Source organism: Leishmania braziliensis, chromosome 17 (genome assembly GCF_000002845.2).
Source record: "Leishmania braziliensis MHOM/BR/75/M2904 complete genome, chromosome 17".
Classification (NCBI taxonomy): Eukaryota; Euglenozoa; class Kinetoplastea; order Trypanosomatida; family Trypanosomatidae; genus Leishmania; species Leishmania braziliensis.
The window spans coordinates 400,790-426,531 of NC_009309.2; the positions used below are offsets into that span (position 1 = coordinate 400,790).

Consider the following 25,742-nt stretch of genomic DNA (forward strand, 5'->3'; position numbering starts at 1 on the left):
ACCTCTTTGCTCATCCACGCTCACACACCATCGCCATAATGTTGAATACTACCTTGCGTACCAAGCGCAGCATTGTGGCGCCGCAGCTGCAGGTGCTGGCGGAGAGCGAGTTCCACTCGATACGCATGCAGGAGCAGCTGCGAACCCAGGCCATGAAGGACTTCAGCGCCACCGAGCAGCAGGTAGCACCATCCTACTTTGTCCCCTCTCTTCAGGAGCTGTGCGCGCAGCGTTTGGCGGACCGCTTTGCTGAGAGCGCAGAGGTGGATGCTCTGCGGGAGGAGCAGCCAGCCCTCTACGCGATGGTGCTGGAGCGGCTGCCGGTGCAGCCTGACACAGTGCTTCCGCTGCGCATCACTGTCCCGCGGATCATCGAAGAGAAGTACTGGCAGCGCTGCTGCAAGGCCCGCTGGTCGCTGGGGCAGTTGTCACGCATGACGAAAGGGCAGCGGCTGCGTGAGAAGGAGTACGGGTGGAAGCGCTTGTTCCTCGAGCAGGTCCTTAGCGACTTCCTCATGGCTCTTGGAAGCGACAGTACTGCGGGGGACGGCGACGGCAGTCTGCTGCCGTCCGGTGCCATGACTGGGATAACCGGCAGGGTCCTTGCCGCCTCGCAGAAGGGCACCTCATCACTGACGTCCGCTGCCACCACGTGTACTTCACATGACGCCGACGCTAGCCGCTTTGACTTGAGCCTTGACTGTGAGGCCGTCGCCGCGCTGCGTGAGCTGTGCGCCATCTGCCGTGACTACGTTCACACAGTCGACCTGCCCTGCCAGCTTGTTCACTTTCGCCCCTATGAGCACCTCTTTGCACATATGCCCGGCATTCTTTCCTTCCGTCTCACCTTCGGCGTGGCGAACCGCGGCGTTCGCGTGGGCGTGACAGACATGATTGGCTTTCGCGACGAAGACGCCCAGCTGATACAGCAGCTGCTGCGGAACTACACCGCACTAGAGTCCCTTCGGCTCCCGTTGAACCGACTAGCGGATCGGCATGTGCAGATGATTGCGGCAGGCTTAGCGAACTCGACCACGTTGCGCGTCCTTGATTTTTCGCAGAACTCGCTGACGGACGCCTCAATCGTCGAGGCGGTGTCGCTGCTGCTCTGCCGACCTGACTTCCCGCTGGAGGAGCTGTACCTCGTCGACAACCAACTCGCGGACGCGGCGGCGACTGCCTTGGCTGAGGCCCTGCGGTACAATAAGACGCTGCGTGTGCTGCACTTGCAGCAGAACTGCATCGGCGATGCCGCGGGAGGGGCTCGGCTGGTGCGCTCCCTGGCAGTGCACCCAACACTGGCGGACATTAGCCTCGGCAGCAACCGTCTTGGGCCGAGCACCGCCGCGGCGCTGTCAGAGGTGCTTCCTCAACTCACGCAGCTGCGCGTGCTTTGCCTCTCGGGCAACTCGCAGCTTTTTTGTGCCGAGGTGTCCCAGTCAGATTTCTCCTCGGCTGCCTCTCCTGACGGTGGCGCAGCGGGAATGACGGTGGCCGCGACTGGCTCCACCTCCTCCCTCCCTTCTGTGCGTTCCGCCGGCCTATCAGCAGTGTCTGCCAAGGACAATGATGCCGAGTCCGTGGAGACCAGTGCGAAAGACGTCGCAGAGGCGAGGGAGGAAAGTGAGGAAGACGAGGCGGATGTGTCCCTCACCCCTTCGGGGTCGGCGACGGGGGAGGAATCCCGAGCCACCGTCACGGCGCGCTCTTCGATGACGACGGTGGCGGGCGAGGATGTGCCAGCACTGCTGCACGAAGGCCCTCATGGTCCGAGGAAGCAGAAGAGCGCATCTCAGCTGCTGTCTTCTGTAGCGCCGCCGCCGTTGGCGCCGATGACTGGTGGCATGCTCATTGCTGCCGCTGTCAAGGCAAACACATCACTTGTGGAACTGGACGTGCGGTTCTGCGGCTTGACACCTGCCGAGGAGGAAGCAATCATACGGGTGGTTCAGGAGCGCATGTACCAGCACCGAATGGACACATCGCTGTCCTTTGAGGCGGAGCAGCGGCGGGCGTTGCAACGCCGTGCAGAGGAGCGGGTAGCGCGCATGACAGGCCGAAGTCTCTAAGATGGAGGAGCAGTGCAAAGTGTAGGGAGGGTGAGCGAGCGAAGGCGGCTCATCGATGAGCACAGCGATGCACCGTAGCATGTCATGCTTGCGGGGGGAGTCAGCGTGTCATACTGTGGCTCTTATGTACCTCCCTTTTCCGTCCCTCTGTACGCCGTTTTATGTAAATTCCTGGTGATTTCTTCTGTCTTGTTCTTGGGCTCTTTCATGTGCGATGTATTCCTCCCCCCTTCTCACCTTTGGATCTCTTCGCTTTTCTCTCCTTTGTGTCTCCTCGTCCTCTACGCACTCGTCTCTCAGAGCTCAAACCTTTTCGAGTGAGGCGTGTGTCTCTGTGAAGGTCCCACAGGAAAGCGATGGCACTCCCCCCTCTTTCTTGTTGCAGACGCGCGCAAAGTTCCTGCGCAGCGGTGCAACCTTCAGCTCATTTGGCAGCGCGGGGAGGGGGAAGCGAGGTTGCCAAGGTGCAGGTTGCGTTCCCTCCAGCCCTGCACGGCTTCATTGGCACTCCTCCACTCTCTATCCTCAGCAAGGCATATGTGCACATAAGTGAATATGTTTTCTCTCACGATGACGCGCTTTCTCCGTTCGTGCTGTGACATCGCTCTTCACCTCTGCCTCTTCCTCCTTTTCCACTTGCACGTCGTGCGACCACACCACTGGTGACTCACGCACGCGCACTCACCCCTCGCTGCACATATCGTGTCGCGCGTGTATGCATGCGGATAAGCCTCCACCCTCCTCTAGCCAGCACTTCATTGCTACCTCACCGTTGCACCCGTGCTCTTTGTCCTCTCTGTGTACCAAACCTCTCCTAAGTCCATCGACAGCTGCTGCTGCTGCTGCTGCTGCTGCTGTGACGATTTGCCTTCACTGCCGCGGTGAATCGTGAAAAAAGCCTTCGCCTTGTCAGGCGTGTCTTTCCTCCTCGTTTCTTCGGACTGGTGTTTGTGTGTTTGCCTCTTTCTCTTTCGCTCTCGGAGCTTGTGCCCTCAGGCGAGGCTCCTCGATTGAGTAGTACAAGGAGGGGGAGAGAAGGGGAGGAAGGCGTGTGTCACTACACGAGCCCAAGGGGGAAAGGGCTGCAGGCACTGGACAAAACAAGACGTGGACGGAAGTCGCTGCCTGCCGCTGCGTGACGGACGTTGTCGGACGAGTGCTATACACAAGAAGGTGCCGTGGTGAGAGAGAGAGTGTGGGTGGGTGGGTGGCCTAGAGGGGTAGTCGGCACGAAAGAGAAGACCGGAAGAACAACGCAAAAGGAAACGAGGAAATGAAGTTGACACTGGTCGGCAGCATAGCGCTGACGTGTGCCCTGGTCGTCGTGGTCTTTGCCTTCTCCTTGTATGAGTCATGGCTGTTGCTGGTGCTTTATCTGGTGAAGTACGTCTTTGGTGACAGTGCGGTGATGCCGCTGTTTCGCCTCAACAAAGTACGCTACAACTTTGTGCAGCGTGCGTACCTATGCTGGGTGGATTGCTTGTTGGAGAACATGCTGGGTACCCGTGTTGCCTACACTGTCGTTGATAGCGATGGCCAGGAGCACCTGGAGCAGCACTATATAACAACCATGCGCAATGAGGAGGGCGCAATGGAGAGGTACCTAGACTTGGACAAGGTGCTGCGGCCGCCGTCGCAGCCCGGAAAGGTCAAGATCATCATCATGAATCACCACTGCCGCATCGATTGGGTCTACACGTTCCTTTACTTTGCCCGTACCCGAAGGCTGATTAGCCACATTCGCTACGTCATGAAAGGAAATCTGAAGCAGCTCCCGATTCTGGGCTGGTGTATGGAGCTCTTTCGCTACCTCTTCCTGGCGCGCAACTGGGAAAGCGACAAGGTGCACATCCAGCGCATGGTCGACTTCTACAACGCCACCAATGACACCCCTGTCATTGTCATCTTCCCGGAAGGCACCGACCTCTCGCCAAGCAACGTCCAGGTGTCGCAGGCGTATGCTGCGAAGGCTGGGCTGCCGAAGTTCCACCATGTGCTGAATCCGCGTACCACTGGCACTGTGGCGCTCATGAACATGCTAGGTGGTGCCGACAAGGTGGAGGAGGTGGTGGACCTCACTATCGCCTACACGCTCCACGCCTCAGGGGAGCGCCCGAACGAGGCGTCACTCGTCAATGGCCATCACCCAAAGAAAGTGCACCTGCTGATCAACAGTTACCCTGTCGCAGGCACAGCGGCCGCGGCAGCGCAGAAAAAACCAACGCACGTTTGCCCCACCGAGGAGGTCGCCCTCACCGCATGGATCCATGAGCGCTTCGCGGAGAAGGAGCTGTTGCTGTCGCGGTTCCTCCTGTCGAACCCAATCGGCTTTGACGCCGCCGATGTGCGGGCGGTGCTCGGCGAAGACGTCGGCATCGCCGGCTACGACGACGACGAGGAGCGCCTGCGCCACCCCAACCGGCCGTGGTGGAGACGGTACTACCAGCAGGTTGGCCTCTTCGGCGCTGTCATCACGCCCGTGTACTGGTTAGCCCCGCCCCTTTACTGCGCCTTCTTCATCCGCTGGTGGCTGATGATGTTGTGGATATCCGCCATGCTTTTGGCCTTCACGATGGGCTTCAAGGCGGCTGGCGGGGTTCAGGAGTCGCTTTACCTCAAGGTGGTGGCGCCGGAGGCCACGCTGATGCAGCAGCTGCGTCGCATGCTGGGGCGTCGACAGATGAGGATGGATAAGAAGAGCAATTGAGCGCTGTCCCTCCTTCCCTGTCCCCCCAGCGCCCCCCCTCTCTCCTCACTTAGGGTGGGTGGGGACGTCGCGGGACTGAGGCTGATGTTGCTTCCACTGGGCTACCCGACGTTTTACTCTCTTTTTGTGGGGAGGAGGAGGCCGGGGCTTTTGTGCAGCGATTGTGCTTTTTGCTCTTCCCTCTCGTTCTTAGTGTATTTTTTTTTCCATTCTGCAATTGCTGTTGTGCGTGTGTGTTGGATTGCTCATTTGGTTTATGTATTTATGGCCTCCACCATTATTTATGTTTTGGCTCTTCGTCTCCGTACTTCCCGCCCACACCCACACACCCATACGTATGCACACACTCTGCCGTCGTTGCAGCTGTTCTACGATCTTCTCCATGCGCCTGCGTGTGTACTCAAGGCACCGGTGCCGGCTACCTGTGCGCGTGTGCCGTTGCAAATTCCACTGGGCTATCACCCGCCCCCCGGTCCTGCATCGCGCCATCTCTCTCATTTGCGCGTGTCCGTGCGTGACGCAGGAGGGATTGGCACGGCTAGAACAGAGAGGATACCTCTAGAGCGACATCCCTGCGTTCACACTTTTCAAGCGTTGAATGACCACCATGTGCTTTCATTGCCTTTTCCCCCTTTTCCCTTTTCTCTTCATGTGGGTCTTGAATGTGTTCATGCGTGTGCTACAGTAGGAATTCTCGCCGTGCCACCCACACCCCCACACACACTCCTCCTACAACTCACATCCCCTTCCCCCCCCCCAATAGTGTGAGGACGCCACAGAAATATGTCTTATGTGAGTCTCCTCGAGCGATCTTTGGCGACGCATTACGTGCCGCACTCGGACCTGACCAAGTCGTACTATGAGCGTCTTCTGCTCGACGTGCGCCGCCACCTTCCACCAGGTGTGGAAGATGACGTGGAGGAGATCGCCGAGCAGGTGCTGAGCATTGTGTGCTCGGCCGCATCTGGCACATCCTCATCGGCGGCGACGCTGAGCGATCAGCAACAAAGCCTTGAGCGGCTGCTGGACACCCGTCTAAGCCGTGAGGTTCGCGACCACTTCTTGCAGTATGGGAAACTGATCACCGACTACGTGGCCGACGACAAGGTGGCGGCAAACGGCACGTGTGGTTTGCTGACCTCGTCTTCCGGTGCCTTGGGGGTGCAGGACTTGAACTTCGCGGGCCCCAGTAGCAGTGACACCGACAGCGACGGTAGCAGCGATACCCTGCGTAGTGACGCAGAAGAGCGACGCAAAGTGGAGCTGCTGACGGGCGGCGCGTCCTCCTCGGCGGCGGAGAGAAAGGAGCGGCGTAAGAAGCGCAAGGCGCTCATGAAGGATGATCAGAATCTAATGCAATACGCCTTCGCCGAAGGCGGCGGAATAGCTGACACAGTCGAGGAGGCAGAGGCGTGGGGGGCGTCCGCGACGCTGGCTGCCGGCAGGGGTGCCTCAGGGGAGTTGAACGATGACGAGTATGACGAGGACGACGCGCTGGCGGCGAGGGCAGTGGAGATGCCACGGATTCCGTTTGAAGAAGTCGCGTGCAATGCGCAGTTTCTTAAAGACGCCGTGCGTCGTCTTTTTCCGGCTCACGATGCTGATACCTGTAACAGGCTAGCACAGCGGGTGCTGAACTTTCTGAGCGAGAAGGAGGAGGATGACTTCACGCTGGAGACACAGCTCACCACGTGTCTGGGCGGCTATGAGGACGAGGCGGTGATGGACTGGATTGGTGATGCGGTGCAATCGCGCTGGAGCGTCGTGTACGGCCTGCGCTACGCCCAATGCACGACACAGAAGGAGCGCCACGTAGTCATGGATGGAATGCGTCAACACGCCCTAGATGACCCGAGGGTCGAGCACCTATACCAGAGTATTACCGGCAAGGAAGTGGATCCGTTGAACATGGAGCAACTGAAGCAGCACCGCGAGTTTGCGGCCGCGGGTGGCAACGAGGAGGCGGTATCTACGCTCGCGTCGGCAGCACCACGGCAGCACGTGCTGCGACGGGTGAACCTTCAGGCCTGCGCCTTTCAGGATGAGCGAGCACCGCACCTGCACGTGCGCGCTACGGTCCCGCAAGGTACGCAGCGGCTGACCTACGAGACCCACGATGAGATCCTCCTTCCGCCGTCCTCGTCGTGCAGCGCGTCGGACCCGCTCATTCCTGTCGCCACATCTTTCCCAGGGTGGGCGGTGCCGGCATTCCCAGGTGTGGTGGAGCTCAATGCCATGCAGTCTAAAGTGTACGACTGCGCCTTCCACTCGGACGAGAACATGCTGGTGAGTGCGCCAACCGGGGCCGGTAAAACGAATGTGGCGATGATGGCGATGCTGCGCGCCATCGCGGCAGCTCGAAACACTGCGACAGGTGTGATTGATGGCCACAGTTTGAAGATGGTGTATGTGGCACCCATGAAGGCTCTCGTGCAGGAGGTGGTGCGGACCTTCTCGACGCGACTGGAGCCGCTCGGTCTTACTGTGGCTGAGCTGTCCGGTGACATGGCCATGACGCAGCAGCAGATGGCCGCCACGCAGCTGATTGTGGCGACGCCGGAGAAATGGGACGTCGTCACGCGAAAGTCCGTCGAGCTCGGAGTGGCGTCGCTGCTGAAGCTGCTCATCATCGATGAGGTGCACCTCCTCCACAACGAACGTGGCCCTGTGGTGGAGGCGATTGTGGCGCGCACAATGCTGCAGCAGCAGCTCCGCGGCGAGGGTGGCATTCGACTGATCGGGCTCAGCGCCACTCTTCCAAACTACACGGACGTCGCGGCTTTCCTGCAAGTGAACCGCCAGCGCGGCCTTTTTGTGTTTGACAACAGCTACCGCCCCATTCCGTTGGTGCAGGCCTACTGCGCCATCAAGAAGGTGAAGGGTATGGCGCAGAGTGCCGTCATGAACCTCGTGGCCTACGACAAGGTACTGCATGCGGTGCAGGCCGAGGAGCAGGTAATGATATTCGTGCACTCCAGGGGGGAGACTGAGCACACGGCGAGGTGCTTGCAGAAGCGTGTTGCTGAGGAGCGCCGCGGGTACTACTTTGTGCGCCCTGACGGCGACAGCCACAAGGCGTTGTTGGAGGCCAGCAGCGGGGCTGGAGGTGCGGTGCTGCGCCGCAGCCTGCAAAAGTTTTTGCCGGATGGCTTCGGCATCCACCACGCCGGCCTCAGCCGAGACGAGCGCAACACGGTGGAGCGGCTCTTTGCGGACCGCCACATCAAGGTTCTTGTGTGCACGTCGACGCTCGCCTGGGGTGTCAACCTGCCTGCGAACCACGTCATCATTAAGGGCACTCGCGTTTTCAACGGCGCCAGGGGGCGGTCGGAGCTGCTGAGCGCGTTGGACGTGCTGCAGATGTTCGGGCGAGCCGGTCGCGTAGGCTATGGCGCGACCGTGGGCAGGGCCACTATCATCACTTCCCCGGATGACCTTCACTACTACCTCAGCGTGCTGAACCAGCAACTGCCTATAGAGTCGCACATGATGCGACGACTCGTTGACATGCTCAACGCTGAGATCACCCTGGGCCACGTGGAGACGGTCGATGAAGGCGTGCAGTGGCTTCAGCGGTCCTATCTGTACGTGCGGATGCAGCAAGTGCCGGAGGTGTACGGCATCCGCGCCAGCTCCAGTGATCCGCTGCTTCTCCACCACCTCGCCAACATTGTCCACACCGCGTTTGAGGAGTTGAAGGAGTCGAAGATGGCTGACTACGACGCCCGCGCCAGGACGGTGGTCGGCACCGCGTATGGCCGCATTGCCTCCTACTGTTACATCACGACGGCATCCATGACCGCCTACCTGGGACTGTTGAGCAACGCCATGCAGGACGTCGAGCTGTTCCGCGTCTTCGCCTCCTCTAGCGAATTCGCCAGCATCGGTGTGCGGGCGGAGGAGCAGGCGCAGCTCAAGGAGCTTATGGAGAGCGCTCCAGTGGCTGTGCGTGAGTCCCGCTACACACCGCTGGCGAAGATCAACATCCTTCTTCAGTGCTACATCAGTCAGAAGGGTCTGGAGGGACTGCCGTTGATGAGTGAGATGGCGTACGTGAAGGACTCCGCGCAGCGCATCCTGCGGGCACTGTATGAAATTTGCCTCGTTCGCGAGTATGGCCGCACGGCGCGGCAGTTTCTTGAGCTGTACTTGATGACGGTGCACCGACAGTGGGCTGTGCAGTCGCCGCTGCGGCAGGTGCGCGATTACTTGCCAGTGAAAAACTTCGACGCAATCCTGCCGGCGCTGGAGCGCGTGCGCGTGCCGTGGGAGGAGGTGCGGCGCTGGAGCGTCGAGGACCTGGCCGAGAAACTCAGCGACGACCGGCGCGCGCAGTCTGCATATGAGGCGATCCATGTGGTGCCGCACTACGCCGTCGACGCCGCTGTGCGACCGCTGACGCGGGGGATGCTTTACGTGGACGTTGACATCTTGCCTGACTTCGACTACGTTGAGTCACTGCACGGCTGTTCGGTGTGCGAGGTGGAGCTCATGATCGAGCACACCAACGGTCGCCTGCTACACCACGAGTTAATGCTAATTCCTTTGGCAAATGTACTGGAGCAAGTTGCCTATGCCTGCCCGCCCGTGGTGGTGCCGATGGTGGAGCCGGCGCCGACGCACCTGCTCGTGCGCGTGGCCTCCCCGCACTGGCTGGCTGCAACAGCCTCCGCCTCGGTGTGCCTGCTGAACACGCTGCTGCCGCCAGTGGCGGCACCACTGCGCGAGGTGGATCAGCGTCCGCCTTCGCAGGACGCGAACATTACGTCTGTGGCGGAGCGCCTCGCTCCGTTTCAGCTCCACACTCTCGGCGAGACGCTCTTCCCCTTCCAGGACTTCACGGCGCTGCAGTCAGACCTAATCGACCCCATCTTTCTGGACCACCCACACAACCTCCTCGTTGGTGTCCCGCCGGGTGGTGGCAAGACAGCCATCGCGGAGCTCTTCGTGCTGCAGTTTTTGCTTGAAGAGGCGCTGAAGGAGACAGAGCGGACAGCGAAGACGCACCAGCAGGAGGAAGAGGAGAGGCCCGCCACCCGCTCAAAGCTGCTGCTACCCGGAAAGCTTCTCTACCTCACCAGTAACCCTGACGTTGTGCACCGCCGTGCGCTGAACTGGCGCTACAAGTTTGGTGAGGTGTTGAAGCAGCGTGTCGTGGAGCTCGCTGGCAGCTGGGGTGGCGACACGGAGAACGATGGGGCTGAGGAGATAAGCAACGCTGCTGAGGTGACCTCGGCCGCCATCGTGCTTGCCACCGGTGCGAACCTTATTCGCCTTGTGCGTCGTGGTGACCCGGTGCTGGCTGGCGTGACGCACATCATCGTTGACCACCTGCACCTCCTGCGGGCCCCCGAGGGGCAGGCGATGGAGGAGTGCATGGCTCGACTTAACAGCGAGCCGTTCCTCGTGCGGTGCGGTGCGGGTCGCGCGCGTGTTCTGGGGCTGACCTACCCGCTGATCAGCATGGCGGAGCTTGGCCGTTGGCTGAAGGTGTCAGTGAACCACCAGTACAACTACGGTGCCTCCTACCGGCAGCTGCGAGTGCGCATGGCTGGGATGGAGCTGCCCGGACCCCGAAGTCGCTACGAAAGCGGCGTTATAGCGGCTCTGAAGTTGCTGCGCCGTCCCTCGTACGCTGCAGCTCCAACGGTGATCTTCGTCCCCACAGCACGTCAGGCGCGAGAGGTGGCGCAGCGCATATTGTTGCGGTGCCGCGACAACTACATCCCTGAAACAACCGAGCACGCCACCGACGACGCGCGACTCGCCGTGTTTCTGGCGGCTGGCGTCGCCTACATGCACAAAGGCACCAGCGAACTTGACGCACTCGCGATACAGGAGCTCGTTGACGCACCAGCTGTCTACCCCACTACGCAGGCGCTGCTGCCGCTGCGTCTCGTCTGTACATTCGACGCGGCCTGGCGATTGCCGGCGGCTCTCTTCACGAACGCAATCGTGTGCTGCGGGGAGCGACTGACCGCCTTCGAGAGAGAGGACGGCGAGCGTGGCATGCGCTATCAAGACTGCTCCGCTGCTGAGCTGATGCAAATGGCGTCACGTGCCATGAACGAGGCAGTGCTGTGCGTTCGCACGCCACGGGTGTGGGTGTGGGGTAAGCTGCTCAACGAGCCGCTGCCGCTGGAGTCGAGCCTTCGGTACGCGGATGATTTTCGTGACACAGTGAACACGGCGATTGCGCAGGGGCGGGCGCACAACCGCGTTGACGTGCTACGTGTGCTGTCCTCGCACTACTTCCTTTACCATGTCAAGTCGAACTTACACTTCTACGGTGTGCCCACGGCGGCCGATGTATCTCTGTACGCCTCCAGCTTTGCCTCGCACGTGGTGACCTCGTTGAAGGAGCTAAAGTGCATCGAGGAGCTGCGAGTGCGACGGCACCATGCGGACAGTGACGATGATGCGGGCGAGGATGGAGGCAACAAGAGTAACGCAGAGTTCGAGGACACAGAGGAGGACGAGGATCCGCACGCCCCTTTGCGACCTACGGCGCGCGGCATGGCCCTTGCCCACCACTGCATCGCGGTCAGTACCGCAGAGGATCTCGTCCGTGTCCTGCCGGCCTCCCTCGAGGCTGAGAAGAAGGCTGCGCTCTACGACTCTACGACGTACCTTTGGCAGATCCTGGCACACCACTGCGTGGAGCTCACGCCGGCTCACCTCGGCGACGCCGCGCGGGTGACGGAGGCGGCGGAGTACCGGGCGCTGCATTCCATTGCGCGTGCTTTACCCGAGTCCATCGGTGTGCGGTACATCGACTTGGACTTCGGAGCCGCAGGGACAAAGGTTTACCTGCTCGTGCTGGCGTACTGCAGTCGGCTCTTCCCTGCCACTTACTTCCACCCTGCCGGCACCACTTCGTCAATCGAGGTGGATACCGTAGCAGCGGCCGCCTTCGACACGCACTTTGGCCACAGTCTCTATCACGCCGCCGTGCCGGCCGCGACGCGTGACGCGCTCTGCAACGCCGTGCCAGATGACATCGCCCAGCGCCTCGTGCAAGATGCACGCTTCCTTCTCCCTGCAGTGCGCCGTGTCGTGACTGCGGTGGTGGAGCTGCTGGACGGCGACGCACAGGAGTGGGCGGTGGCCCGCCTGATTCGATTCGGTGCGTGCCTGCAGCAGCAGGGGTGGGACGGCGAGGCGCCGGTGACGCAGCTGCCGTGCTGGCGCGCGTTGAGATGGTCGTCCTTTGCTGCTCGACAGGTCATTCAAAGCAGCTGCACGCTGCAGGAGCTACAGACGAACCCAACGGGAGCTGCATCAAAGCTGGAGCCCGCTCTGCGCGGTGTCGTGACGACTGACGACGCTGCGGTCGTGGTGCAGCACGTGCTTGCCTCTGCAGTGCAGGACGCTGCGGGAGTGCCGCAGGTGGTGTCAATCAGTGCCAAGGGGCGCGTCGAAGAGGTGGATGGCGTGCTAGCCATGGTGGTACGTGTCACTGCGCAGCTCCGCTGGAAGGCGCCGACGATGCTGAGGCTAGCTGAGGGCAGCGGCGGCGTTGATTGCACACCACAAGGCGGCATCGTCGGGATCGCAGACGATGTCGCACCGACGTCGAAGTGGTGGGTGCGGTGCATCGTCTCGAATCGGTCGTTAGCGGCTTCACGAGCTGGAGCGTCAGCGGGAACTCGGCAGCTGGCCCTGCGAGTTAGTGTGGCCCGGAACGTCATGGACGCAGAGGCGACTTCGAAGTATGAAGTCTCCTCAGACGTCTTGTTCTCATTAGCGCGACTGGAGGCGGAGGACTTGGACACTGTGGAGATGCGCGCTGTTGTGACGAGCATGGCTTACTGTGGCATCGAAGCCACGACTGCAGTGCGGTTCGACGTGGACGAGGACGAGAATGGAGAGGACAAGTGACCTATTGGAGAGTGGGTGGTAGTGGTCGCGGGCCTGTGGAGAGGCAGTTGAGAAGCAGTACGTAATGTGGGGAAGCGAAAGACTCACGCTGAGTGGAGGGCGAGAGCTGTTCTTCACGGTAAGTTGCGGCGACGGGCCAGTGGCGCCAATGATGCGATGGGTGATGGTGTGATGATGGCTGTGGTACTGGAGGGGAGGAGGCGGCAACGGTGGTCGTGGTGGTATTGGTTTAGGTAAGTGACTGAGTGAGGGAGTCCCGCACCTCCCCTCTACTTCCTGGTTGACCCCATGTGAACCATCACTCACACCTTCCACCCTCCCCCCCCCCCCCCCCCCCCCGGTACGCTTCTTTTTTTTTTTTTTTCGCATCATTAACGAAAAGAAGGGAAAACTCAGAGAAGAAAGGGCAGCGACGACGGACTCCGATAGTCGCGGCAGTCGAGGCGTCGGTAACACCAACAGTCATGTCGGAGCATATTTGTTTGTGCATACCGAACATACGCAAATACACACGAAGAGGGCCCTTGACCTTCTTCGTGCGTCTCCTCCTCGCTTTCTCCACGCGTGTCGAGGAGGCACGGCGGGAAGTGGTCAGTGCATCGTTCGCGAGCGCTCAAAGGGGAGCATAGTTAGAGGCTATCCATGTAAGCGGTTTGTTGTGCCGTTCGTGCATCTTCTCCCCCGCTGGCACTGCGTGTGTGCGTGCGCATTGTGGGGACGTGGCGGGCTGACAGGGGACAGAGCGACTCGTGAGTGCAAGAAGAGACAAAGAGAGCAGTAAAGAGGTCTACCCATTACTCTTAGCAGCACATCTCATCTCTGTTACAGACAACCTGTCACCAGCCTTATTCTTCACGCCATTCTGTAATCACCTTCCCCCCCTCTCTCTCTCTCTTCCTTTCCAACTCTTTTTCTTCTCTCACCGCTAGCTTATCCTTTGCACATACCATCCTCCTCTCCCCGTAGCCTGTGAGTTTGTGTGTGCGCGTGTCTGCGGCGGTTTTTCCAGCAACAGCGTATCATCATAGTCGCCTGCTTACCTTCTTCCTAGGCAACATAAAAGCAAACACGCTTGAGAATTCTGCCGCTTCACCACACCCGTCCCGCTCCGCCCTGCCCTGCCCTGCATCCATTTTATTCTCTCACTCATCAATCGTTTGACAGACGTGTGTGCACGCACGCAAACATTGGCGCTGCCTTCGTGTGCGCGTGCAGGCGTGTCTCCTCGCTTTCTCACCGCTTTATTTTTTTTGCTCGTATTCGCTTCCCTCTTTCTTGTAGTTCTTCGTGGATTTGCGTGGTGCCGTCTTCTTCGCCTTGGGGTGCACTTCCTCGTTACCTCCTTTCCTTCCTTCAGTGTCCCCAACCGCACCCCTCACCTCATCTACCTCATTCCGCCGTGCGCTTCATTGTTTGTGCGGTTATCTTCTCCGTCATCTCTCTTTCTCCTTCTTCACTCACTCCCTCATCACCCCCCTGGGCTAATTGTAGCGTGTTAGTATATTGGTTGCTCTGAAGGTTGTCAGTATACGCATGCACGCACGCGCGCGAGCATTGCTGGAGGACTACTCCTTTCGTTTGCCACTTTTTCATCTCGGTTCTCTCTTGTTTGCCTTCTCTCCCTCTCTCGTGTAAGTGAATGCAAGTGTGTGTGTGTGTGCGCGGCGCTCTCCCTCTGTTCTTCTCGATCTTTCCTTCCACTTTCTTGAAAGTTTTGCTCGTCTCATCGTCTACTGGGGAGTTTTCCTTTCATCAGCGGTGCATGCGCTTGTTTGAATGCAGTCGTGCTCCTCTTCTCTCTCATTGTGTGTGGTAGCCCTGCCTCTCTCTCGTTCGTCTCTCTTTTCCTTCTTCCACTCTCACTCTCCACATATTTCACAGTAGGGCTAAGTGCATAGTCGCTCTGGTCTGTGTGGGTGTGCGACGGCACTGCTCTTCCCCTCCTTCCTCTGCGAAGGGCGGTCTCTGTGTGTGTGTGTGTGCTCTTGGCCAATTCCTTCAACGGGCAGGGCGGGGAGGAGGAGAAAGAGGAAAGGTAAGCCGGAGACGACGAAACAAACAAGAGGCGCAACAAAGCGGAGGGAAGCGATCAGAGCAGGAAAGTCACCCGAGCCCACCGGAAAGGAAGTGTGCTCGCCACCCAGAAGGCGAGTGAGCGAAGGGGGAGGAGAAGAAAACACGAAACAGAAAACAGGGAGGAGAGGGCGGGCGGAAAAACAGCGCCCTCGTACGAGGCCACTTCCCCCATTTCTCTTTCTCTCGCTCTTTGGTGTTTCTTTAGCTGCTGTAGATCTTCCTCTGTCCTTCTCTTTTCTTCTCCCTCTCCCTCTCCCTCTCGCTCTCTCTCTCTCGCTGTGCACACCCTCATCTTGGCTTCTTTCTGTGTTTTCCCCCTCCTCTCTCTCTCTTCGTCTCTGGCTTGTTTTCTCATTTCGTTGTCGGTGTTGTTTTTCGCTGTACAGCCTCGTTTCTTCTTCCTCTGGTTGCCTTCGCCTCCCCCTCTCACACCCCACAGCCCCCCTTCTAACCCGCTGTCTGCGTGCTCTGTCGTCCATCTTTTTCGTTGTTTGCCACCTTGTCCCTGCCATCTATGTTGCACACTTGAAAGCCGACCTTTCGGCATCCTCTTCTGCTCCCTCATATCTTTTCCTCCTCACCACTGTACCGCTCAGCTCCGTCGTTGAGTAGGCCAACCTCTACCTGTGCTCGTGTTTGTGTGCGACTGTCCAGGCGAGTCAGTTACCCTTAGAGACAAGTCAGGGCTCAAGGCGTCCCAACGCAGGATAAGACGCGGTTGCACCCCCCCCCATCACTGTGCCCGTCACAACCGCAACAACAAAGGAGAAGCAAAATCGCCACGGCGGGGTCCGCGCGTGCCTGTGGTGGAGTAACGCGACCAAAACAAGTGGGGTCCGTGTTAGAGTAGCGCAGGGGGAGGGGACGTGCAACCATGTCCTTCCGCCGCCCGCCCCCGATACGGCGGTCGTGCACGTCTGTCGAGTTCGCGCGGGCCGGAGAGGATGTAACCCCGGAGAGCAACTTCACCGTTTCCCGTGTGATGGACGCCGACAGCGTAATGGTCGACGTAGGGGAGCCCATTGCTTCGCCAAACACCCCTGCTCGAGTGAGGTCGCCGGATCATCCCCGGCGACGTAGCAGCGTGCGCATTGACGACGCGATCCTGCCGCAGCCGAGCACCTCCATCTCTATGTCGTTGCAGAAACTCCGCCGTCCCTCGGTGAGCGAGTGGCGCCGGCGTGGCTCGCCGACAGCGAGCGGGCCAAACGTGTCCCTTCGCCGCTTCTCGCGGCCGAACACGGTGGAGGTATCGAAGGATTACCTGCAGTCCGTAGCAGAGGCGCACGGCGTCACTGCAGAACACGTGCGTGACGTCATGATCGCTGCCCAGGGCGACACCGACCTCATGCTGGCAATCCTTCAGAGTGAAGCAGATGCGCAACTAGCCTCTCCGGCGAACATTGATGTGCTGCACTTTGGAACACAGGAGACGGTACGCCGGCTGCTTCTTTTCCTCGAGCTGCCACAGGAGTGGGAGGGCGAGGTGGTGCGGACGCTCAATGTGACCAGCGGTGACGCGCAGGAGGCGGCCGCCATCCTCGCGCAGAAATCTGGCCGGCGATCCATTTCACTACCGAGCGATATCACGGCGTCGCGCCAACAGGTCCTCACACCCACAGAAGCTGAGCAGCTGCCTCTGCTGCTGCAGCGTCTAGGGGAAAGCCCCAGTGGTGAGGTGCATCAGTTACAGTCGGAGTTCCCGGACCGCACTACGGACGAGATCCGCACGGCTTTGCAGCTGACAGACGGCAACATGGCAAACGCGCGTGTTTTCTTGCGGGAGGGTCACACAGCGTCCAAGAAGAGCAACAGAGATGCCATGAACAGCATCTTTGCTCGTGTCGCTGCGACGCGCGGGTCACGGCCGCGGCCGGACCACCGCAAAGAGATCGAGGCGGCGTACTACAAACTCAACGGCGCCGTCGGCGTCAGAAGCAGCACCGCGATGATCCCCAACTTCACCACCGGCGAGGACGTCGTGACGACGAGTCTGTCGCCGCAGGAGTTTCAGCTCTATCGCAGCGGTGGTGAGGCCTTCGATACTCTGAACTCACAGCAGCGAGTGTCTCAGAGCGAGGGCTCGACTCCAACCGCATCCACTTTGAGCACTCTTCTTTTCACCAAAACTGCACCATCGCCACTTACACCGGACGTGACCGCGTCGCGTGGATCGGACAAGGCACATGCCCCGCGTTGCCCGCAGACACCACCGCTTCCCCCTGTAACGTCCATAGCGACGCCCTCATTCTCCGACCGCGGTGCCAGTGAGACACGCTATCCATCGAATGCAGCTCGTCAGAGCGTTATGCGGGTCTCCTCGCACGGGTCGCCGTCCGCGGCAGCCGTCGCCGACACAAGTCAACGTGCAACACCACCTGTTCTGCGCGCGCGTCGACCATCACTGTCGCGAGAGGCGACGAATGTGTCGACACACCTCGCAAGCCACCTTGAGCTGTCGTCGCAACATCCGGTGCGAACCGGTGGCAGCGCTGCCGCAGCTGGCAGCTCGACCGTTGCCCTCAACAATTCCCCCAGCGCCTCCACTGCCGACAGCAGTGCCATCGGGCACTCCAGTGGATGCACACCACCATCACCGCGCTCTGCCGCGGTGGTTGCCCCTCGCCGTTCGAGCGTTGCGGCGGTGAACCTGAATGACTATCGAGGCTCAGGCGCCGCTGCAGAGGCAAGGAGGGCAGAGAACTTGTGGACCAGCGCAGGCGGCAACGTGGCAGGGGGTAGTGGCGCGTACTTTGCATCCGTAGCGCTTGGGTCCGCTCTCAGCGCGTCGCAGCAGCTTGCTGGCCAGCCGTTGCACTCGCCTCACACTGAGAGCCTGGTGAGGACTGTCCTTAGTCAGCTTGGCAAGAGCACAGAGAGCGAGCAGGACAAAGGTCAGCACCACCAGCAGCAGCACCAACATCGGGTGTCCTCGGAGCTTGTAGACGCGATTTCTGTTCGGGCATTTTGGCCGAAGGGCAGCGCTGATAGCAACAGCTCAACCGTGTCCGCCAGCGGCGTCTCGACGCCAACACTGATGGCTCCACCACCACCACCACATGGGAGCACCGCCATGGCTCCGACTGCGGCAGACCTTGTTTTTCCTCCCGGTCTCCCTCCACCCCCGCCACCGCCAGGGTACAAGGCAGTTGGTCCCGCTAGCTGTCCGCCGCCACCGCCACCGCCACTACCCCCAGGAGGCAGTGGCACACCAAGCCTTCCTGCGGGGCTGCCGCCACCACCCCCCCCTGGCATTCCTCCACCGACAGGGGGGCCCAAACTACCACCACCCCCACCGCCGCCCCCGCCGCCCCCGCCACAAATGGGGAACGGGCCATTGCTGCCACAGGGAAAGGGCGCGAGCGCTGCAGCAGCCCCCGTACCAAACAGCAGTACCACGCGCAATGTGCCGATCAACGGTGCCGTTGGCGACTCTGATGACGCCATCTTCAAGGCTGCGCGACCCATCGGGCTGACAGCTGGGGCGCGCCATAAGCTGCTTGCTCTCTTTCCGAAGGCGGCACCGAAGCACACGATGGAGGAGGAGGAGGCGGCGGCGCGTGCGCAGCCCATTCTCGATCCCAACCGTGACCGCAACGTTGGGATTGTGCTGAAGTTCATTCGGCTGCCAATTCAGCAGATCGAGGCGAGTGTACGGACATTTGATACACTGACGCTTGGCGAGGAGCGGATTTCCGGCCTTCTCAAGATCATACCCACTGCAGACGACTTCGAGGCAATTGCGCGGGCGCAGCTGGAGCACGGTGGCCCGTGGAGGCGTGCAGAGGAGCAGCAGTTGCCTCCATCGGTTCGTTTCTTCCTAATGACGCAGCACATTGACCTCTATGCCGAGCGCATCCACGCCTGGAGCCTACGGTACGAGTTGCATGGGCGACTCGAGTACCTGGAGCAGAAACTGAGTAAGGCGGACAAGGCGATTGACGCCATCTTTGCCTCCCCATCGTTGCCGGATCTGCTGTACTATCTTCTCGAGGTGAGTAACTTCCTCAACACTGGAAGCCGCTTCCAAGGTGCCAAGGGGTTCCCCATCACGCAACTGCCGCAAATCATGAACTTCAGGACAACAGACGGCAAAGGCACCCTGCTGCAATACGTGGCTGAAATGTTAGAAGCGGTGAACCCGCACCTACAACAGATCTCGAGCGAGCTGATGCCGACCGTCGACGAGGGTTGCGACATCGACGTTGCCAGCATTGAGCAGGAGCTCAAGAAGCTGCGGGGTCGCCTGCAGAAGTGTAAGCTTCTGATTGAGCAACTGAAGAATGACGTACGCTGGACGAACGTGCTAGGTAAGTTTATCTACCGCTCGTTGCCGGTGCTGGAGCGCGTCGAGAAGCTCGCGGAGTCGATTAACGGGAAGGCGGAGCGCCTGCGAGAGTTTCTGTGCGAAAAGAAAGAGACATTTTCTCTGAATGAGGTGCTGCGGGTTTTATCCAACTTCTGCAAGCGGTACGAGCAGGAGCGCGACAAGCAACGGCTGCGGCAGGAACGCCAAGACCGCATGGAGGGGAACAAGCAGCGGCGGCAGAGCATGATGTCCGGCGCCATAGCGAGTGAAGGTGACCTGCCGTTGCAGACGCAGCCCACCTCACCACCAAAACGACGACTCAGTGTGCAGCCGCAGTCTTTAGATAGACCTTCTCTGGACCTGCATGCGAGTGCTAACACTGCGAAGGGCGATAAAGCTTCTCCTGACGCTGCCTTACGTCCGCAACGGTCGCCGCAGCCCCGCGAAGACGTTGCTAACGCCGAGTCCAGCACCAGCGGCCTTCGTGGCGGCGCGAGCGGGCAGTCTCCTGGGCTTGCCTGTGCTAGTTGCTCCATTGGCAGCTCCGGTACCGCTGAGCACGCAAGATTGCACTCGCTACGCAGTAATGTAAGTGGTGCTGGAGACAGGGCTAAAAACCGTACATCCCCACCAGTGGACCGCACCACCAGCAGCAGCAGCACCCCTGTCAATAGCATCACGAGTGGAGGCTACTACCGACGTCTCAGTAACAGTAAAGTGAAGCAACCCGGTGACGGCACTCCCATTGCTTCAGGTGGTGGACCTCCACCGAGCTCGAGTGCGCATTCCAGCACGGGCGCTGTCGGATGTGAGGTGTTGCCGCCTGTAGACAGGTCTACGCTTGTCACGTCTGCACGCCCCTCCAACAGCGCGCGGACCCCCGTGACAGGCGTTCAACGAGGTGCTCAACAAAGATAAGGAGGAGGGCAGTCTTTCTTCTCTCAGCACCTCTCTCGCCTTGTGGCGCACATCTCCCTCTCGTGAATCGGTTAATTTTGCCATCTGCGGTGATGACGCCTGTGCTGTGTGTGTAGTGTGAGTAAAGGACGGGATAAGGAGATGAAGACACGTGGGCACTAAGAGCAAAAGAGAGGCGGGAATGATGGTGCGCAAAGTTGCTACGCACTTGGCTCCTCCTTCCCTTCTCCGCCTCTTCCATGATCTTCCTGACGCTGTGTGCTGTGCGTCTTTGTTTCAGTCGCTGATCCCCTGTCTTTCTTCTCCCATCCTCTCTTCTTGTCACCATTTCCTTTCTCCACGCCGCGCATGTATATATATATATATGTATGTATATGTATATATGTATGTATATGTATGTATATGTATATGTATATGTGTGTGTATGTGTGTGTGTATGTGTGTGCCAATGTAGGAGTGTGCGGGTGTATTTTTTCGTTTTCCATCGCTGCTTTGCTGTCTTCTTCCTTTGAGCTTCCACGCCTCTCCTTTCCTCTTCCTGAGATGAGAGCAGACGACGACAGCCGCTGCCGCCATACAGGGAGGGGGGAAGCGCAGAAGAACGATTTTTTTTCGCTTCTCTTGCTTGACGGTGACTGGTGGGCGACGATGACGTCCATCGAACCAGCACGTACACAAACACGCAGTGAAAAGTAGAAGGCTCATATGGTAGCAGCACGATCCCCCTACCTCCTCCCCAGCAGAGAGGGATGGTGTTGCCCTCAGCAGCCTCTCAGCCGCAAAGTAGACTTAAGCGACGGCGACCCAAAGTCCACCTACGGAGCGTTTCGGTTTGCTCGGTTGTTTCCTCTTTGGCGTGGGCACTGATTGGAGACGATACATGTGCACAAGTATATCCCCATAGCAGCCTGCCAGCGTATGCGAGCCGACGTGTGCTGCTTGATGATTGGGCAGAGAAGGGGTGGAGGTTGAATGGGAGGCTAGAGAGGACAGGACTCTCTCTTCTCTCTTCCCTGGCCTTCCCATTTCTTGGCGAGTTACAGTACTTCAGCCCCAGGCAGACCTGGAGGGGAGAACGTCAGGAATTTGAGAAGGATAGTGGTGAGGAGGTCGGGTATCGGGGTGGATAGGCAAAACGAGGTGAACTCATCATGATGGATCTTTTGTCGATTACGATTCCCCTTTATTTCCCCCCTCTTCCTCTCCTTTCTCTCCATCGACTTGTTCCTCTCTCGCTCTCCACAGCATTGTGACTGCCTCTTCCTCTAATAACCGCCATCATTCGCTTCTGCCTCCTTCTGCCCCCCCTCTCTCTCTCTTGGGACACACACGCACTCAGCTGCTTTCATTTGTGCCGCCCTACACCTGTGAAGAATTTGGTAGCCGCCACATACCTGGCACACGCCCCCCTCCTTAACTCCGTATGCATGTGCGAACCAAACGCGATGGCGTGGCGGAGGTGTTTGAGCGGAATCGAGTGGCGCTGATCATGCAGCAGGCGCTCGCCAAGCGCTACGCCCATCCGCTGCCGTCACCGCTCTCTGATGGCGTGCGTGACGGTCGCCTTGTGGAGGCTGAGAGCGGTAGCACTGTTACGTCTGACATGGCCAGCAAGTCGCCTTCCTCACCGCCTCGCTTGACGTCTCCACTGCACTACACGCTACGCCGGTGCTCTCGCACCGAGTTTTATCTTCATTCCACCTCACTGATTGATGACACCTGCCCAGGCTACATGGAGTCCAGCGCTCCGAGGGTCTCTCCCTCTGTGTCGGCCCACTGGCAGTCCCGGGACGACGAAGCCTGTGTGGCAACCGCTGTGGCCGCAGAGTGTTGGCGTCACGCCGCCTTCACAGCACTTACACAGACAGACCTGCGCCGACTCTGCGGACTCTCCGAGGAAACGGTGGCCGGCGTCAGCGGACACCAGTGCAGCTCCACACCGTCGTCGCCCCCTCTTCCAGCGACGCCGGTCGTGTTTCATCTCCACCGCTCCTCTCCGCCCCTCGTAACTCATCAGGAGTTCTTTGAGATGCCACCTCGATGGGTCATGCAGAGCCTCGGCGAGGTGGATCAGCACACTTTTCACAACTTCTCTGAGTGGGATTGCCGGCGCCGCGTCACACCACTCGACGTAGGGGCCACCGTCGTGAAGCAGGCAACGAACGCTGGAACAGCTGCTCTTCCTACTACTGCTTCCACTCCTGGCGGTGGCCAGACTGCCGCCCAGGTAGCTCCGGCGGTACCACTATATTCCCCAGCGCAGATGATGACGGAGAGAGGCGGTGCTGCATCACCATCCTCGTTTCTGGGCTGCACGTCTGTGTCCCTTTCAGAGGCAGAGCTTGCGCCGCATCCTCAAGCGCGTTTCCGTGTGCGTACAACGGCGACGATGGCACACGGGAGGTACTGGGTGGACGTCGTACCGCTCACGGCGGAGGAAGTGTGTGAGGGGAGGGCGGAAAGAGTGCTGGTAAGTCCACCTACTGCGATCCCTGCTGCTACCGACTCCATGGAGAGCGGCATTGCCAGTGAGCGCGTCGACCGCGACGCGTTGCTGCTGCGTCCTCCTGCGGCGCTTTATGTGGACCCACTTTTGCCCTGTGACGAGCTCTACAGCGAACGCGGCGTCAACACCAGCGTCTATGTCTTCTTCCTGCGTGCGGTCCAACGACAGCGACAAAATGGCCTCGCAGTCCGTCGCATCTCGCACGAGATCGCCGCCTCTGACTGCGACATTGACAGTAGGGGTATGAGAGCCGGCACAAGAACAGGTGTATCCAGCCCATCGGAGGTCGCAGCGGCGCTGGCCGTGCGGCTTTCCCTGTGCGCACGGCAGCGGCGTCTGGAGTTGGCGAGACGCATTGATCGAGCAATAGCCGCTGAGAACTGTTCATCTGCACTGCAACGCGCCCCTGTGAGAGAAGCTGCTACGCTTGCCATGACCCGCACGGCTGTCGCTTCTGCCAAGTGTTCGGGGCTTAGCGCACTCGCGGTGTCGCTGCAGGTTCGTGTGGACCATGCTCGAGGATCTCTGCAGCTTCGCGCTCTAATACTGGAGGGTGCGGCGGACTGTACCACCGACGTACCAGCAAGCGAGTGGGACACAGACAGACCCACTGCAGCACCCACTTCCTCAACGCTGGCACAACCCCCTCTGCAAGAGACAGGAGCTTCCCCTGTTGTCCACGCAAAGCGAAGAAGGGACACAGTGGATGGTGAGGAGCCAGCGCAAGACCGCCACCGTGTTGCTACAACCACGGAGACACAGTCGCCAACAGTGGAGGTGTTGCTCCGCTCTGCTTGGAAGTTGGCTGCTCTCTACGACATGACGCGTTCCGCTGCGCTGGCGCAGCGAGAGGCAGAGCGAGACGCCAGCGAGGAAAGCAGTGAGGCGGGTGCGCAAAATCGCACAGCGTCGCAGACGCGCACATCTCCTCTGACTTCATCGTCCTCACGGCTCGCGACGTCGCTCATGGCACGCCTTACAGGCATGCCGCAAGCTGCTTCAACTCTAACAGCGTCAGGAACCTCTGGCGCTAACAGCGAAGTGCCATGTGGTTCCAGCTGGAGCACTGTGGTGCTTCATGCAGGGAGTGCACTTCTACCGTCGACAGTGCCGGTCGTTGTTGAGAAGGTCCCTTGCCCAGCAGCACCGTCTTCTCGACAGATCGATCACCCAATCGCCGCTTCGCCTGATTTGTTGTTGGCCGATGGCGATCCGCCAACTGGTGTTCTCGCAACTACTGCAATTCCCATCAGCACTCTGACAACCACCACCACTACAGCAGCAGAGCGGGTCTTTCTTGCGCGATTTTTCACGCTTCTCCTTCGGTATCGTACGCTTTTCGGGGAGCACGGGCGCAACCAAGGCCCACAAGCGGCTGTGCCGCCGCCGGTGATGGAGCACCTCGCCGCCACCTTCGAGATCAGCGCAGAGGCGTTCGCGTCGCCGCTGAACACGCAGCTGCCTCAGTTTGGCTCTCTGTTTCCTGACACAGACAGACACTTTGGCAGCATGGGGTCCTTCTTCGACCTCCAGTTTGGTGGTGCCGGCGGCGACCTTCCCACCCAACGAGCGCCGAGTCTGACCGACTCCGCTGCAGCGTCGCAGGGATGCCACGTCGAAGTCAATCCGCCCTTTGACACAACTCTTCTTCGGCACATGGCGACGCATCTGCTCTCCTGTCTGGCGCGTGCGCAGGAGTCGGCGCAGAGCCTGCTGTTCCTCATTCTACTGCCCAGCCATGACTTGACAGACGCGGAGAAGACGGCAGCAGCAGCTGTGACAAGCACTCAACCCCCAACGACATATCAACCAACGCCCACGGCAGCCGCGAAACGCCTCGGCAGCGATTGTCGGTGTGACAGCAGTGCTGCTGCTGTTGTTTCTACTTCTGCACAACTGAGTACTGAGCGCATCCTGCGTGAGTCGCCGTACTGCCTCGCCCATGTCCTTTGCGCGGCGATGGAGTCGGCCTACGTAGACGGACACCAGCACCTCCTGCAGAGTCCCTTCTTCCGTATCGAGACGCCGACGCGTTTGATTCTTCTCGGCAACGCTGCGGCCCGTGCGCGCTTCCCTTACGCCGCCGCGCAGCTGGAGTCGGTGCGTGCGGCTTGGAAGGAGCTGACGGAGAGCGCGCTTCTGCCGCAGTGCTGAGAAGGGTACGCTGCACGTGTGTCCTGCACGTATGGTTGAACGTTGACGTGAGGCCCCTTGACTATTGTGCCTGCAGGCGTGTGGCTGCGTGTGCTTCTTTCTGCGCACATCTGTGATGGTGGCAGAGAGTGCGGAGTTGGCTGCACCACCCGTCGCGACGCTCCTACTTCTCCCCAAACACAGCTGAGCAATGAGCACAAGTGTGAAATGGATGAGCGTTGACGCTTGGCGGTGCGTTGATATCGGGGAAGATGTCCTCTTAGGGACTGTACCTCCCACATGGTGTGTGGGACTGTGCAAACGATCGAGAAACGCTGAAGTGGGCCGTGGTGAAATGCTGGTGGGAGTGAGCAGGGTAGGACGAAGGAAAGAGTGAAGAGAGGTATGCCCTTGAGCTCAGGCGTTATCGGCGGCTCGCTGGCATCGCTTGTGCCCCTCTTCTCTCTTCCATACATAAAAAAAGCGACATTTCTATCTTACGGAGCACTTCATCCTCCCTAATGATGCCGGCCACCTCAGTGCGCGGCATCTCAGTGTCTACTGCGCCCCACCCTTTGCGGGGAGGCCAAGCAGCCCGCAGCCTGCCGTCGGACACGGTTGCGTACTCTTGGTGTCGCTGGACCGGTCTGGGCTGGTGGCATACCGAAGAGACGTGCGGCCACGATGGCGTTTGGATCGCCTCACTACGAACCGAGGCAGTTGCATGGCGGCCAGCGTTCCACGCCAAGGAAGGAGGATGCCGTGCCTACGAGGCTGCCAGAGACCATGCTCGCCCTGTTGCGCAGCAGCACCTGTCCGCACTTTGGACTCCTGCAGCGGCGGGCGACTGGCAGTGACGGCATGGCGCGCTGCCCGCTACTGCGCTGGCATTGTGGTGCCCCACCCCACCTGTGCTTGCTATGGGGGCATCCGACCCGGAATTGTGCCCGATATGCCACGCGAGACTCGTGGGCCGCTCGAGGCCCCAAGCATGCCTCATCTCCCGCTGCGGCCTAGCATGAAGCGACCTCACTGTGCCCATCTCGCCCGTGCTGCGCGGGCTTTGCCCGTCTGGTGCCTGTCGCTGACCCCTTGTACCCGTCCGGGACGGCGTGGTGTGAGCTCTTTGTGCGCAGGCGCGTG

General features: G+C 59.9%; 5 protein-coding genes across 5 annotated transcripts; all 5 read left to right on the forward strand.

Annotated features, from left to right (window-relative positions):
* Positions 1–38: 38 nt before the first annotated feature.
* On the forward strand, positions 39–2,069 carry LBRM_17_0920 (conserved hypothetical protein; the record flags this gene model as incomplete). Its single annotated transcript, XM_001563809.1, has 1 exon — positions 39–2,069. The coding sequence occupies one exon, from the start codon at positions 39–41 to the stop codon at positions 2,067–2,069; it is 2,031 nt and encodes a 676-aa protein (XP_001563859.1).
* Positions 2,070–3,342: 1,273 nt separating this feature from the next.
* LBRM_17_0930 (conserved hypothetical protein) lies at positions 3,343–4,776 on the forward strand (the record flags this gene model as incomplete). Its single annotated transcript, XM_001563810.1, has 1 exon — positions 3,343–4,776. One exon carries the CDS (start codon positions 3,343–3,345, stop codon positions 4,774–4,776), a length of 1,434 nt encoding a protein of 477 aa, XP_001563860.1.
* Positions 4,777–5,559: 783 nt separating this feature from the next.
* LBRM_17_0940 (putative ATP-dependent RNA helicase) lies at positions 5,560–12,657 on the forward strand (the record flags this gene model as incomplete). The annotated part of the gene is made up of 1 exon (XM_001563811.2): positions 5,560–12,657. The coding sequence occupies one exon, from the start codon at positions 5,560–5,562 to the stop codon at positions 12,655–12,657; it is 7,098 nt and encodes a 2,365-aa protein (XP_001563861.2).
* Positions 12,658–15,607: 2,950 nt separating this feature from the next.
* On the forward strand, positions 15,608–19,960 carry LBRM_17_0950 (putative formin; the record flags this gene model as incomplete). Its single annotated transcript, XM_001563812.1, has 1 exon — positions 15,608–19,960. The coding sequence occupies one exon, from the start codon at positions 15,608–15,610 to the stop codon at positions 19,958–19,960; it is 4,353 nt and encodes a 1,450-aa protein (XP_001563862.1).
* Positions 19,961–21,383: 1,423 nt separating this feature from the next.
* LBRM_17_0960 (conserved hypothetical protein) lies at positions 21,384–24,620 on the forward strand (the record flags this gene model as incomplete). Its single annotated transcript, XM_001563813.2, has 1 exon — positions 21,384–24,620. One exon carries the CDS (start codon positions 21,384–21,386, stop codon positions 24,618–24,620), a length of 3,237 nt encoding a protein of 1,078 aa, XP_001563863.2.
* Positions 24,621–25,742: the final 1,122 nt, after the last annotated feature.